Source organism: Caenorhabditis briggsae (genome assembly GCF_000004555.2).
Source record: "Caenorhabditis briggsae complete genome, chrV, whole genome shotgun sequence".
NCBI lineage: Eukaryota > Metazoa > Nematoda > Chromadorea > Rhabditida > Rhabditidae > Caenorhabditis > Caenorhabditis briggsae.
The window spans coordinates 14,075,427-14,090,768 of record NC_013488.2 but is presented as its reverse complement, the minus strand read 5'-3'; the positions used below and the strand labels follow the sequence as shown (position 1 = coordinate 14,090,768).

Sequence of the window (15,342 nt, the reverse complement as noted above, 5' to 3'; positions counted from 1 at the left end):
ATTTTCAGTGTTTTCTCTGGCGTTTTTAAAGATTTCAAAGTTTTATTGTTAATTTCCTCCCAAGTGTATGAAAAAACCTGACAAAAATCAGAGAAAACACTGAAAATCAATAAAAACTCGAACTTCGCGCGCTTTTACCGGCAGTTGGCCTTGAAAACTCTCATCTGGCCGCTAGGCCACCAGATACAACTTTGACTTTTTGATGCCGTTTTTCTCAAGGAAGGAATTTTTTTGAACTTTTTCTTTATTTTTATGGGAATCTACATGGATTTCTGCACAAAATGAAGCAATAAAATTTTTCACCGCACACCACCTTTAAGTTGAGTTATCGCTTGTCAAAGTTGCTTGATCTCATGAAAATCACAACGGCGTGCAAGAAACATTTCACCCTTGTACAATCATAACAATACCTAGACAAGATGAATCACTTTGAAATTTTCAGTAGCTTTGAATAAAACGTAAAATTATATTTCTACCAATTTTCATTCTTCCAAGATGCTTATGTCTAAAGCTATACCCGTTTTCATCAGTCTGTGTGCCACTCTTCAAACTTTTTTTAGTTTCTTACCAGTCAGTTTTTCTTCGGTTCTCTTTCTAATTTCCTTCAAACTTTTCTGTTTATCCTCCTCCATCATTTCGAGTTCCTTCTGATGCGACTCCCTACTCCCTTCTTTGAAATTCCTGTAAAATTGATACTGCATCAGAAGTCTTCATTTATCTCACCTCAGTCTTTCCATCGATTGCTCATATTCTCTTCTTCTTTGTTCATCGCCTTCTTCCGATAGTTTTTTTCGTAGGTACTCAAAGTAATACGACATTCTTCCTGGAATTTTTGAAAACTAACTAAAGAAGAAGAGTAAAATAGTGAAGCAACATAAAAACGAAAAAAAATGAAGTGAAATGATTGGAAGGCACACTTTTAAAGCTATTCTCTTGCTCATTGCTAATTGTGGAATGAATTGGACAACAAACTGGTACTGCCTTTAAATACTAAAAACTTGATAACGAAGGGTAAACTGAAAACACTTGAAGCTAGCAATTTCGCAATTTTCTAAAAAAAAGTGAAACTACTACAAAACGTTTCTGAACTGACGAGCAAATTGAGAGGTTATTTAAATAACTTAAAAGTGAGGAAAAGTAGGCGGAGTTCATTGTCTGTAAGAATCCTTCGACGTTTCTCTAATGATGAAATTGTAGGTTTTAGATTATTTTATTATCGAAGTGTAGCGTACACAAACTGTTTATCTGTAAAAAATGTGCTAACTATGAGGAATAAGAAAATTGTTGACACCAGTATTTCTCACTCTTAAATTCAAATTCGTTTTATTGAAAGGAAGGAAGAATCGAAGGAGTGTGTCAAGTAGAAAGCATCAAAGTGAGAAAATTTGCTTTGAATATTCACTCGACTATGAGAGACGCTGGTGGTCGCGTCCGGAGGTCGCAGAAAGAAAAATACAGTAGCCCGAATATGTCCTATTAGTAATATAGGGCGGAGCCAGAGTAACAAGGAATAGAGGGAAAGGATTTTAACTTCGTGGCATCAGAAAATACGAATTTTTAGCTCTGTAAAACCAGCAAGCAGAGCAAGGGTTTTTTCAGAATTTTCTCGACCAGTTTTTTTTCTGTTTTCTCTGAAAATTTACGGGTTCAATAAAAGCCCATTTGAGTTTGCAAAAAAAACGCAGTGTCGTCAAAAATTTTTCAATTGTGGAAAACCCGGTCTCCGGGCCCTCCTGACCTTTGTTTTTCAAGTATGAATATTTTCAGGTTACGGTAGTCTTGGTTTTGGGGAACTGCGGGTACGACCGCCGTCATTTTTCTTACATTTTATACCTAAATCAGGCTCCATAAAAGAGGGATCAAATTTCAAAATTTTCACGTTTGGAGTTTCAAAACGAATTTTTTGAAAAATACTGTGCTCACGCAGAAAAAATTGAAATTCTTTTTTCTATTCAAAACTGTGTTCTTCTGCGGAACGATTCTGTGATTTAACTTTCGCGTCATATTTTTCTCTCACAGATGTGTTCTGCAGAACGATTCTGTGTTTTTGTTCTTTAATTTTAATAAAAACGTTAAAAAATAAATCAAAAAATTGTGGATTTTTCTTGAAAACCCAGATTTAATGAAAATAAATGTTCACGCTACATTTTCTGGGGTTCGCCGACGACTTAAAAATAACCGGTTCCGACCCATTGGGTATGCAGAGAAGTATCGAAATCGTCGAGCACTGGTGTGACATCTGGAGACTCAAACTAGCCGAAAATAAGACGGCCGTTATGCATTATGGTAAACGCAATCCTAAGACAGTTTACCTTATTAAGGGATCCCCCATTACTCCGCATCGCTCATTCAAGGATCTAGGTATACTAGTTGATGATCAACTTCAATTTGACAAACACATCAATCTTATTGCCTACTCTGCTAAACTCAAGTCCCGCCAAATACTGAAAACGTTCCAATCGAAAAACCCTTGTCTATGTTTCCGTCTCTTCGACACCTACATTAGACCGGCCCTCGAATACGGTTGTGAACTTTTCGATCCATCCAATTCCACACTTGCCATAAACTAGAATCTCCTCTTCGTTATTTTACCAGAAAAGTCTTTCAGAGATGTAATATGCCCTTCAATTCATACACCGATCGCCTATCCCAGTTCTCTATGCTAACCACCCTTCATCGCCGCACCCTTCTAGTTCTTCGTACCTATCACAAAATTGTTATAAACTCATACCATTTCCCCTCTATATCGTCCTACATTCTTCCCAGCCATTCTAACAGAGCCCCGTATTTGTTCAAAATCAACGGTCAATACTTTGACTGCTTCCTTCACAGAAACTTGTCTATGTGGAACCGTGTATGTAAGGTGATAAATTCTAAGCTCAGTCCGGTGGCGTTTGCTAAGCGAGTAGGAGCGATTCCTTATGATATTCTGATCCCTCCCACTTGACCTACAGGACTCTAGTCGGTCCGTCTGGTCATTTTACTTTTTTTATTTGTACAGGTCCCATTTCTTGCCAAATTATCTATCGATTTCCCCCATGCATTGCAAATAAATATATATTATTATATATTATTATTAAAATAATAAAATTCCTATTTAAAAATAACTTTTTTTGTAATCGTTGTTTTTAATGTGTAAATTCTCATAATATTTCTCTTTTTCGATTATTTTCTCAAACGTGAAAATTTTGAAATTTGATCTCTCTTATACGGAGTCCATAGTTTGTTTCTTCGTGAATACATCCATGTTTTTCAGAAGTATTAGGTTGGTGGGAAAGTCTTTGTCACTTTTTCAATAGTTTATTTCTCAAAGAAAAAATAACCGAATAATTAATTATATTGTCCATCATTATCAACAACATGTCTCCAACGTTCCCTCAATTTATGGATTCCATTGCGGTAGAATCCAGCCGGGCGTGAGGCAAAGTATTGTTTGAGTGCCGCTTCGACCGCTCCACGGGAATTGAAGCTTCTTCCTTCGAAGGCACGTGTCATATCGCCAAATAACCAATAGTCGGAAGGAGCAAGATCAGGAGAATACGGGGGGTGAGGGAGAACATTCCATCCATATCCCATCAGCTCCTGCTTCACTTGTTTCGAAACATGTGGGCGAGCGTTATCATGTTGATAGTACACTTTCTTGTCTTTCAGGGCCGAACGGTCGACTGCTTTCTTGAGGTTTCGTAGTTGAGTAGTGTAGAGGTCTCCAGTTATTGTTTTGCCCTCGGGCAGAAGTTCCCAGTAGATGGGGCCGTCCACTCCCCACCACACAGAGAGCATAACTTTTTTCGGATGAAGGCCGGGTTTGGGGACATCCTGTGGGCTCTCTCCTTCTCCAACCCACTGGGATTTCCTGTGGTGATTATCGTAGAAGACCCACTTCTCATCTCCGGTTATTAGCCGGTCCAGCCATCGATCGCCCGCGTGGAGAGTGAGAAGAGTAATCGAATCGTCGACTCGGCGGTCAAGGTTGGCTTGAGTCAGGTGATGAGGTATGAATCGACCAAAAAGTTTTCTCATTCCAAGAGACTTCAAACCTTCAAGGACTGTGCTATGGTGAACTCCGAATGTGACAGCTAGTTCACGGCTAGATTGAAATGGATCCGATTGCAATGCGTGCTTCAGCTTGTCCAAATCCAACTCACGGGGTCTCCCAGAGCGATCCTTTTCATCGAGCGAGAAGTCATCTTTTTCGAAACGATGGAACCAATTGCGAATAGTATTGTAGTGAGGGGCATGTGTGTTGTACACATTCTTCAAGAAAGTTTCCGAATCCTTCATCGTGGTGTGAGATAGGAAGAGGTAAATCAAAACATGTCTGATGTGAATAGCAGTGGGAACAAACATATCGTTTCAATTACAGATGAGGAGCAGGGAAGGAAATGGGGACTTGTTTATATGGAAGGTTCTTATCACCTTGTTATTCACTAGAGTCGATATCATACACAGCCTCCATATACGAGAACAGTGATTAAACAAACAGAGTGACAAAGACTTTCCCGCCAACCTAATATTCCGAGACATCCTGTGGTGAATTTTAAGAGAATTTTAAGAGTGAGCAAGACCGATGTCAACAAATGTTTCTTCCTTGTTAGGTACATAGAAGTGGAGAAGATAAGAAGTGTCTATTGACTAACTATAAACTTCAGGGTGGCGCTCAATTAACCGGACCGATAACAACTGGTACATCTTTAGACATAATTGCCTTGGAAGCACGAAATTCGGTAGAAATATAATGGGCCGGGCCAGGCTTTTTCAGAATTTTCAGGGCCCGGCCCGTCTCGGCCCGGGTCTTCATAAAAAATTTTTCCTGTCTCTTCAAAAAATTTTTGGGGTCAAAGAAAAAATGGACAATTTTTCTGTAAAGTAAAAAAATTTTCAAAATAAGAGTGTCCAAAAAAAAAAGATTTTTTCACAAGAAATCTGAAAAAATGTCTGAAATTTCCAAAAAAAAAACTAGAACTCGGGCCCGCCGGGCTAATTTTGCAAGTATGATATAACTTTACATTTGATTCAAAGCTACTGAAATTTTCAAAGCGATTCCTCAAATCTTGGTGTTTTTATGATTGTCCAAAGCTGAACGGCGTAATGTTTTTTGCACTTCTTCTTTGATTTTCATGATATGAATCAACTTTGAAAAGCGATAACTCAGCTTAAAGTTGATCAAATGATTTGAAACGTTGTTAATTTACTGATGAATTATTTGAATTTACGCACTCCAAATTTGAGCCCAGTCCAACGATTTCCCTAAATGTTATGCTATTGTCGATTTTTTTAACTGACATTTCGCGGACAGCATTCGTGTCGATTTACGGGACTTAGCCCCAAATTCCGGTATTGTATTGAACACAATTAATTTCTGTGAATTTCGTTTTTTAAGGAACGAAATTTGGATTTCTCGGTAAGAAAATTATCGCTAGCATCTCTAGAATTTGTTTTTCAACGAGAAACTAATTGTAACCTTAATTGCGGTCACACGAGGAGGAATTCTGAAATCATAGGATAATAAGTTTTTTTTTAATTCGACAATAGTTCAAACTTTAGTCCGGGTAATTATGTGCCACCCTGTATGATATCATAGTCCACCTTCTATGGTTTCATCATAATAGAAATATCACATTACTTTTACAGATTAGATTAGCTAGTAGTTGAATGTTGATTCATTTTGCTCCTTTCGTTTCAGTGCTGTCATTACTTGTTGTCCATGAGATACATCGCTCGATTTATCTTAACGTTCATCGAAAAAAACAATGATCTGACAGAAGATAATTTATTTCTCGTAAATTCAAAAGTGGCTATGTACAGATGGTGAACCGTTGCTAAGTGCATCTTCGTAATCCGATGGATCAGCAGAATGACAGATTCCTTTCAGGCGCCAAGTGGTTGGAATGGAAGATGGATCGATTTCAAGCACAGCAGATCGTAATCTGAAGTGATCGAAGTCACTGGAGTTGACAGCAATACTCCACATTTCTAGAATAATCCTGTCCAGTTGACTAGAAACGTCGCTTGTGATTTTCTGAAATCAATTAAAAATAACAATTAGGAAGCTGAGGAAAAGCACTAACCCAGAGCACCTTGAGGAATAGGTCATCATCATATTTATCAAATAATACATCAAAAAACTCATGCTGATTGTTGATAAGAGTTTGAGCTCTGGTCACTGTTTGTCCAAATGACGCTGATTCCATCTGAATAGAGTATTTCGAGATATTAAAAAAAAAAACAAAAATCACGCACTTCATAGATAGTTTTCACAAAATTCGGAGTCTTTTCAGGATTTTCTGAGTGTTGTCTGAAATATCTCTCGAAATTCCAGAACTCTGATCTTACTGAAGCCAGTGCATTCCGCAAAATTTGAAGTCGACTGGACCAATAGTCCTCGTGATCTTCCCAGCTTCTCGAAACATTTAATGGTGCTAAGGACATATCCAAAAGTCTCAAAAGTGCTATATCTTGCTCTTTGCATGTTTCTAACAAGTCTCGTTGCTCATCGTGCTTCAAAAATAAATATAGATTGAAAAATGATGAGTGAGCAATCTCACCGAAAATTTCTTCCTGTCAGTATCAATTTTTTTGATAATTTTGTGGAATTCGATATCCTGCTGATTCATTCTTTTTGTGAACTCCTCCTCCTCTTGCTGCCTTCTAGCATTTTTCTCTTCTTGGAATTTTTCAATTTCAGCAAATAGTCGTTTTTCTTGAACTTCCAATCTGAATGGAAAGATGCAAAATATCGTAAAACCTGTAATAGAATGGCTCCTAATTTTTGTATTGTGCCAAACTTGACAGGCCCTTCTAATACAGGTGTTACGGTAAATTTAAGACTACCTCGCACTGATCTCCTTCTGATACATATTCAATTTTTCCTGCCATTCCTGTTCCCTTTCTCCAATAAATTTGTCAGAATTCTTCATTCCAGCCTGGAACTGTTTCATTTTCTCATGACTTTCTGTTGGAGTAAAAATCAATTTAGAGATTTTAGATTCAGCTGATGACCTGGAAAATCAAGCAGAATACCTGGAATCTGAACAACAGAGCTTACTTCGTTGACCCATTTTCTTTTCCATTTTGTTTCCCATTCTTATATCCATTTTGAGTTATCTTTTCAGAAGGTTTCAGAAGATTTGAAGTTGCTTCACCCAATTTTTTCGGGGTGTTAAAAACTGGAACAATTGTCCAACTGGCGAGAAATCCTACGAACGCAAACAAGAAACGAGATGGAGGAATGATACTGACAGTTTTGTTTTGCACCTTCTCCCCAATTTGGAATACGAATGATGTCAATTTCTAAAGAAAAAAAAATATTTTCAGAAGATTGAAAAACATTGAAATTCCAACCTGGAGTCTTGAACGTCTCCATAGCTCCTCGTGAAAATTCACACCAGCAGATACTTTCGATTTTCGAGCCAATATCAAAAACTCTTTTTCATACTTGTAGAAAAACGTTTTCCAATCCTAAAGACATGTGTCAATTTCAAACAAAGGCATTTCAATTTACCTTTTGCGCTTCTCTCAAGTCGTTCTCAAAATTCCATATCTCATCAGGAGTCTCATTAGAAGACCTTCGTTTTCGGGTGGATAATTTTCGAGGGTTCACCAAAAAACTGACAACGGTCATGAAGTTTTGCATGAGATGAACCACCAATAGCGGTAAAGTTTCTGGTAGTTCCTTACCATTTTTCAGGTTTGTGTCGATTTTTTCAACAAGACCCCAGTTTTCTCGGAGAATCGTTTTAATTGGTCTCTGGAAAATTGAATTCGGATTCTCTAATTGACATTCTGGTTCTGAAGAAGAATGGCAACATAGATTACCGATAAGTTATTCAAAAACATATTTTTCAGCTGTCTTTCGGCCATTTGGATCATTTTCAGAAATCTGGAGCTTGGCTGGCAAGTTTCCGATCAATTTAAAACTTTTAAAAAGTTTAAAACAGACCTGGATTGAAACATTTTCATCCAAGGTAATTTTTGAAAATTCCTAGTTTTTCAGCTATTTGCCGATTTCTGAGAGACACCTGTTTTTTACGTTTTTAGTACGTTTTTAGTACTTTTTTACGTTTTTAGTACAAAAACAGGACAAAATGGGGTGTCTTTCAGAAATGGGCAAATAGCTGAAAAACTAGGAATTTTCAAAAAATTCTGCGAAAATTTTCAATCTAGGTCTGTTCTACACCCTCCAAAATTTTCAAAATGATCGAAAACTAGACAGCCGATCTCCAAACTCTTAAAAATGGGCAAAATGGGCGAAATCCACTAAAAAAACACAGGAAATTTGAAACTCACCTTTCGATTAGGATTCCTCAATTCCTGGATCAATTCTCGTGGTACTTCAACAACCCAATCCATCATAAGAACGTTCGCGAATAATTTATTCAATACAAAAAAGTGAATCAATAGAAACAAAAAAGTGGTAATGTACGAATGAAAAAACGTATTTAGAGAGTATTGAAGTGTAGATAACAATGATCAGTGACCGGGAGACAGATGGTAAACAGCTGCTATAAACATGTTTGTTTTTTTTTCAACACGAGACTATTCTTTCGTTCTGTTCAATAACATGGTTGGGTGTTTTCTGTGTCAAGGTCTTCGGGTGTTTGCCGTTTGCCTTCTCCAATTTCATGATTTGGGTGATCTGAAACTATAAGCAGGTCGTTTTTTGAAACAATGACTGCTCACCCGGAGCTTCCTCCACGTTCCCAGGTTGAGCTTCATTTGAATCGGACATTTGATCGATGACAACTTCACTTTTCGGAATATATTTTTCTGGGTCTACAATGTTTTGATAAGTCTCCTCAACGAAATTCTTTTCCATCTCTCTCAATTTCGATGTATAGAATATATCGGATGAATCAAACTTTGAGAACTTTTCTTTCAGTGACTCCAGATAGTTTTGATTGGTCTGTAAATAGATGATTAATGTTCTCTGGAATAATTATCACCATAGCATTATCAATCTCCAGTAAAGCTGATAAAATACACTGACAAACATCTGATAACCTCTTCTGTAGAACGACTAAAAATTTACGATCTTGAAACTCAGTCGAAAGCATTTTGATGAATAGATAAGCTTCGTAAAGGGTATCGTAAGTTGAAAAAGTTTGACTGTGAAGATTGCTGAGTTCCTCCTGTAAACTGAGAATGAACTAGCAGTTTTTTAAAACAGTTCTACTTTTTTAGTATCTTCTGCATCGAAATCCCCAAGCGATTTCATTGAATCCAAAAACCTGATAAATTGGTTTTTCGTTCTTGATACAGACGCCTTGAGCCGTTTCAATAAGCTGCCCCACTCGTCTTCTTTGATTTCCCAATTCAATTTTAATCTGATACATTCTGAAAATGCAAACATCATGGCACGAATTTCCCGCAAGTCTTTCAATCGAATTCTTTCCGTTTCCTCCTGAAAATCGAACCATAATATGGTCAACTTGAAAAATCCCATGAAATTTACCTCGAATTCCTTCCTTGTTTGTCTAATTCGTTTCATTTCTTCCTCATGAATTTCCTGTTTCGCTTTTTCAGCTTCGAGAAATTCATTGTTTCTTTTTTCCACGAGTGCCTGAAAATCTTTCATGGCTTTCTCGTACTCTTCTTTAGCAATCAAGATTTTGTCATTTTCAGATTTCAGCATCTCCATGCGATCGTTGATTTCACTCTGGGTTTCTTTTTGTTTCAATTCTTCTTCAACCTTTCCCTTCTCTATCTTTGAAGCTAGCAACTTGTTAAACTCTTCAAATTCTTCTGGTTCTTGTTGATCTGAATGGGCGAGATGAGGATCAACATTTTCTTCGTCGGCCTCTACGTCATCCATTCTTGTATCAGTCTTTTCTTAAAGTATATGATTGTGTTTTGCAATAGGTTTTCTTTTTAATTTACCTTTTTTGTTCGACTTCTCTGGCTCAATGTTTGATTCTTCAGTCAATTCGACGCCCATTTCAATGGGACCATTTTCTTGATCAACTATCGTGGTTTTGTTTTCTTCTGCCTTTTCCTCTTCCACATTTTCAGTTCCGATTTTTTCTTCTTCATCGTCTATCTCGTTGTCCTTCTGATTCTCTGTCTCACTCTGATCTAACTCAATCCTTCCATTCGAAATAACTTCCACGAGCGTCTTGTTTTCTTCAGCAACTTCCACTCGTTCAGTTCCAGTTTTACCGTCTACATAAACATGGTACCCTGCTAAACGTATTTCATAAAAAAGTAACTGTATCCTATCACTCACAATCCTGTTCATCACTACCCTCTTGGCCGACTCCTGGATTTTGTTTTGTCTCTATGTGCTGTTCTTTAAGAATTCGATTATGAGACAGACCTTTCCTTTATTTTTCACATACCTTCTGATTTGCCACGGTTTCCCGTTACGTTAGCTGTCAAATTCATTTGTTTTAAATTGTTCAAAACTGTCTTCATAAATGTCGTCTTCCAATCTGGTACCACGTTTCCTGAGTTGAGTATTTTTAATGACTCTTTCTGAATAATTTCAATTAGGCTTTTGTACTCGAATGACATATGTGACAGAGCATGTAAACAGGAGAACAACTTTCTTTCGATTAACTGAACGTCTTTCTGTAACTTTTATTTTTGTAGAACCCTTTCTAGCAATACACAACCTCAAAGTCATCCCGTGTGGCATTTACAGATTCACAAAGTTCGTTATAGAAATTATTGCGATCTTCTTCATCAACGCCAGAAATGTTCTGAATAAAAAGTAGATACAACCAACACTACTGTTCAACGCACTGGACATTTGAAATAAACTATGTCATCCGTAAAATCGGGAACATCGGTTCCATAATATACGGATAGTCGACTACCCATCTTCCTCAATCTTCTGCGACAATCTTTCTGAAACTGTGAAGTTCGGTTCATATTTTTAAAAAATGATATCTCACTGAAGATGTGCTTCGAATTCTTCAATTTGTTCCTGATCAGCGGTTTTCTCTGAAATGATTCGTTGTTTGTTGTTATTATGAAAACATAAATTCAGTAAGATTACAAGAAGTTAGTTCAGTGTTGTCTTTTTGCTGTAGTATTTCTCCCAACGCTTTTTCACACTCTGTAACTATTGAAGGCTTAGCAGGTACGCTGTTTTTTGATCCCATACACTAAATGATGAATTAATAATAGAACAATAAATGGGAAAGGTAGAAATCGGTTGAAACCGAATAAAAAGATAAACAACAAAATTATAACTTTTGCAGGGGCGAGCAAACCATTCATGAAAAGAGAAAACCGTTAATGAAAACAGAAATAATTCAGACTTGCTCACTCTAAAATATACAAATTTGGTCAACACAATTCCTCATAGAAAAAACGGAATTTTGAAATAAAATTATCAAAGTTGTCGATAACTGTAAACATATGGTTTGGAAGACTCATCCTCAAGTTCTTATTCAAGTTAAAGTTCACTGGTGTCTTTTAGTATTCCATCAATGAATAATAGAGGGAATTCATCTCTATTCGTGAGTTCCTGAAAGAAATTCAAACCAAAAATTATTAAATCAAAACCTACTTGGGCTCCCAATCGGATTACAGCGTCGTCCTCCACAAATACTGTTTTGAATTCATTATTTATGTTCATTAGTAGTGAAGATGATATGCTCAAATTGTCCTCTTCAGCATCCCTCCGAGTAAACAAAATATTTTGGTTCTCTTGAATGATCCCCTCCACTTCAACAATTCTAGGTTCACTTGGATTCATCCGGATACTATTTTCTTCCTGTAATTTCCAGTTTGAGACTCAGCTCATTTTGATTCATTGAACTCTAATTGAAATAGATTTATATGACACATACATCTAAAAGTTCTCTGTTCCGCCGGATTGTTTCCATGTCTGCCCGATGAATTGCATTCTCTGCTTCCATTTCCGCTTCAAACGCATTTTTCCTTTCTTCAATCTTTTTGTAGTCGAATTCAATTTCCGAATCATCCGTGTTGACAGCCGATGCACCTTCCAGTTCATCTGAATTCTTCAAAAGTGTATTTGAGTTCTCTGAATTCTTCATCTGAATTATTTTTGTAGGGTAAATCAGGAATTCACCTTCAGCAAGACTAGAAGAAGCAACTTCCGGTGTTGCTCCTAACTTTTGAGTTGTTGAAGAAGTGGTTTTCTTGTTCTCAGGGATGCTATTCTTCAGTCTCATATCTTGTTTAATATGAATTTATATTGAAGGAAAATATACAATTCGGTTGAAACCAGGTGAAAAAAAAGAGATATGAAAAAAACAAGCTATGTTTGATATGCAAGAGAAGTGGCAGGTTCACAAATAATAATTTAACTCCAAAATGTAGACTATGAGTCACCCTGCTGAATAATCGATTTCATTAATTATACACTTTCAACCGTTCACATGGCCTTCAAGGAGTGTTAAAGTTCGTTTCTCAATTGTTCAGGTTCTTTTTTTTCTGGAAAGTTCTAGACTAATATCGATCGCGCGAGCTAAAATTACGTAAAAATTCGTAAACGCAACTTTAAGGGTGAGCAAGAGCAGAAGACAGTAGAAAGTGCAAACGATAAGAAATATTTATAAATTAATTCCTGTGGGGGGGGGGGGGAGGGAGAGACTCGGTTTGCAGCATTTTTACAGTGTCCGAGTAGAAGGAAAAAGGCCATTATTCAGCGAAAGTATGTAATTTTGAACGAAAAAATTATTCTGGAAAAAATCATCAGTACCGACTTGTTTTCCCTAGATAACACAAAAATGGCGTCATGTTCAAAAAATTTAAATAGGACAAGCAACAACAAAAACATTGGATCTAAAGTTAAGTGCCCGACTTCTTATACAGAATAGTAGTGTTGGAAATTCCTCAATAATGTTGGAAATTCATCAAGCTTATCAAAAATGTCAATCAAGGGAATTCTCTCTTGCTCACTTCAAAATTTCCTCACTAATAATAACATTCGGATTTTTACCGTTCCTCAGTTCCCTCCCTCAATAGAAAATTATTTTGAGGCGGCTTTTTTTTTTGAAGGCGGCTTTTTGGCGCGATCGCGTTTCGGCAGGCTGTGAGCTCTCAAATTGAAATATATATAGAGGGCCAAATCCATTATTCAGAAAATATCAAATTAGGCAATGCAACTTTTGCAATCGGTTTTTTTCCAGATAGAAAAGAAATTCCTCATCGGAAAATTGCAAAACCACCAATGCAAAAAAAGCATTATCATGATTATGTTCTCTTTATAATCAAAAGGTGAGCAAGAAAATGACTGATGAGGAAGGTTTCTTTCTAACTATAAAAAAATACCAAAAAAGAAATGTCGAAACGATTCTCCATTAGTTAATTTGAATGAAAGAAATTCAAAAAAAAATCAAAATTGCTTTCCATTCTACTATAAAATTTGAACAAAGTTGTTCTAATATACTTGCCCACAGATCTATACGACAATTATTTTGTCAATTGTGGTTGCTTGAAACCTCTTACTGTAATGGAGCTTATTGAGCTCAAAGTTCTATTAGAAGAAATCTAAATCATGACATTCCAGCACTACCATGGCTGCACGCTCCTACCGACTTGACTCTAATGGACCGGAAAAACGAATCTATCGAAGTATCTTGGATTCCACCAGTTGTCCTCGAAGCTCTGGACATCATTTTGTAATCACTCAACACCTAGTAAACTTTCGATCATTCTAATATTCCTAATCTCGTCCATATCTAGGTCAAAGTCTACGACTTGTCCGGAAACATGTCAACCAATAAGAGGTCAATCTCAGTTCCAATTCCTTTGACACGTCTACAAATTGACGGTTTGAAACCTGCAACTGCTTATAATGTCACAGTTCAAGCCGGAACTAGCTATGGATACGGTAACAAAGTTTGGTGTGCTTATGCCACGTTGGATACGGATGAAGCGAATATTCTGAAGCTGAGAGCAAGAACCCCTAACTCACTTACGGTGTACTGGCCAGCAAATTGGCTAACAAAAGCCACTTCTAAATTTACGGTGAGACTTTGAACTATAAGTGTTCTTACCGTATTGTACAGGGATAACTGTCACACTCCTTTCGAATCTAAATGTAGATATTTCTCATTTCTCATGTTTTCCCTTCTTTTCTACGAATTTAACCGTTAGCAAGAAGGGGCGGTATCTAGGTGTGGTCACATTAGATTAACTAGATTAAGTGTTTGTAAAAGAATAAAATATGGGTTGAGCAAATTTGAAAGAGAAACCGTAAAACCTGTAATAGAAAGGCCCCCTAATTTTTAACTAGGAGCTAATTTTTCTCGGTCACGGTAGAAGATATCAAAAAGTTGTCAACTGATAAATTGTTCATCATATTATCATAATCATTTTACCAGTTGACCACTTTTTGATATCTTGCATAGAAGCCAAGGAAAATTAGCTCTAAAACGACAGTGTGAATGCCCTTGTATTACAGGTTTTATGATAAACTGAGAGTTTTGTGGCTTACTTTTAGAGTAACCGTAGTTTCACGTCAATCTAGATTAGTTCAATACACTCTAAAATTTTCAGATAATTTGAAAAATCCCTAACCATTTTATCGAATTGTCAAAACTTGACCTAAAAATAACAGAACCCAGAAGATGACCCAATCTCGGTTTTCAAACCCCCTAAAAAATTCCAGATCAAAGCGAAAACGATTCATTCTCCAACTGGAATTTTCAAAGAAATTGAAAACTCGGCGATTGGAGAACCTGGCAAAGCTCATGAGTTTGTTGTGGATAATCTACTTCCATCGAGCACCTACAATATCACCATAACGACGTCAGATGATCACAAAAAGAGGGAGGAAAGAAGTGGACACAGATGAGATGGAAGCACGGATGGGCTGTGTTCTCAACTATGTCACAGGTACTGTTTAAGAAGATTACTGTAGTCACAAAAAAAGAAACAGTTAGAAAAATATTAACGGCTTTGCAACAACGCTTGCATATGTATGATTATCAAGTGTTTCTCTCGTTATTTATACCAAACCCTATAAATAAAAATGAGGAAGCCTACTGTAACTTTTGTTTGCAAATTCCTCAGAAATTCTTCATAGTGAAATTCCCAACAAATCCATTAGAATTTCAGGGGCAATACGGCAAATGTGCAAATGTGCATTGGGCCACTTTTGTGAAACGTTTTCATAGATAAAAGCACAAACATGATTTTTAGGCGTGAAACGTTTTCATAGATAAAAGCACAATCATGATTTTTAGGTATTTTTAGGTGTGATAATTCAAAACTGAATTCTTGCAAAAAATTACCGTAAAACCTCTAATAGAACGACACCCGGATCGTCCACTTTGAGCCTATATATCTCATTTTCTGTGAAAGATATCAAAAAGTGGCTAACTAGTAAAATGTTGCTGATATCCTGATAAACATTTTACTAGT

At 36.7% G+C, this 15,342-nt stretch overlaps 4 protein-coding genes across 4 annotated transcripts in view; 1 reads left to right on the top strand and 3 right to left on the bottom strand.

Moving 5' to 3' along the window:
• The window catches only part of CBG11551, a gene marked incomplete at both ends in the record, with an annotated part of 8,096 nt that extends 7,278 nt beyond the window's left edge, over positions 1–818 (bottom strand). The window contains 2 exons of the mRNA XM_045238065.1: positions 569–681; positions 724–818. Of these exons, the coding sequence (XP_045094588.1) occupies positions 569–681; positions 724–818 (208 nt within the window). The remainder of the gene's footprint in view (positions 1–568; positions 682–723) is intronic.
• A 4,967-nt stretch (positions 819–5,785) lies between these two features.
• On the bottom strand, positions 5,786–8,349 carry CBG11549 (the record flags this gene model as incomplete). Its single annotated transcript, XM_002637639.2, has 9 exons — positions 5,786–6,019; positions 6,069–6,191; positions 6,241–6,498; positions 6,546–6,714; positions 6,832–6,999; positions 7,046–7,290; positions 7,342–7,458; positions 7,502–7,747; positions 8,287–8,349. 9 exons carry the CDS (start codon positions 8,347–8,349, stop codon positions 5,786–5,788), a joined length of 1,623 nt encoding a protein of 540 aa, XP_002637685.2.
• Positions 8,350–8,552: 203 nt separating this feature from the next.
• Positions 8,553–12,143, bottom strand: CBG11547 (the record flags this gene model as incomplete). Its single annotated transcript, XM_045238064.1, has 11 exons — positions 8,553–8,635; positions 8,680–8,902; positions 8,943–9,128; positions 9,173–9,828; positions 9,877–10,179; positions 10,223–10,285; positions 10,335–10,566; positions 10,611–10,697; positions 10,741–10,941; positions 11,513–11,719; positions 11,796–12,143. 11 exons carry the CDS (start codon positions 12,141–12,143, stop codon positions 8,553–8,555), a joined length of 2,589 nt encoding a protein of 862 aa, XP_045094587.1.
• Positions 12,144–13,490: 1,347 nt separating this feature from the next.
• Positions 13,491–15,342, top strand: part of CBG11546 — a gene marked incomplete at both ends in the record, with an annotated part of 2,972 nt that continues 1,120 nt past the window's right edge. The window contains 3 exons of the mRNA XM_002637637.1: positions 13,491–13,613; positions 13,660–13,944; positions 14,588–14,727. Coding sequence (XP_002637683.1) covers positions 13,491–13,613; positions 13,660–13,944; positions 14,588–14,727 — 548 coding nt within the window. The remainder of the gene's footprint in view (positions 13,614–13,659; positions 13,945–14,587; positions 14,728–15,342) is intronic.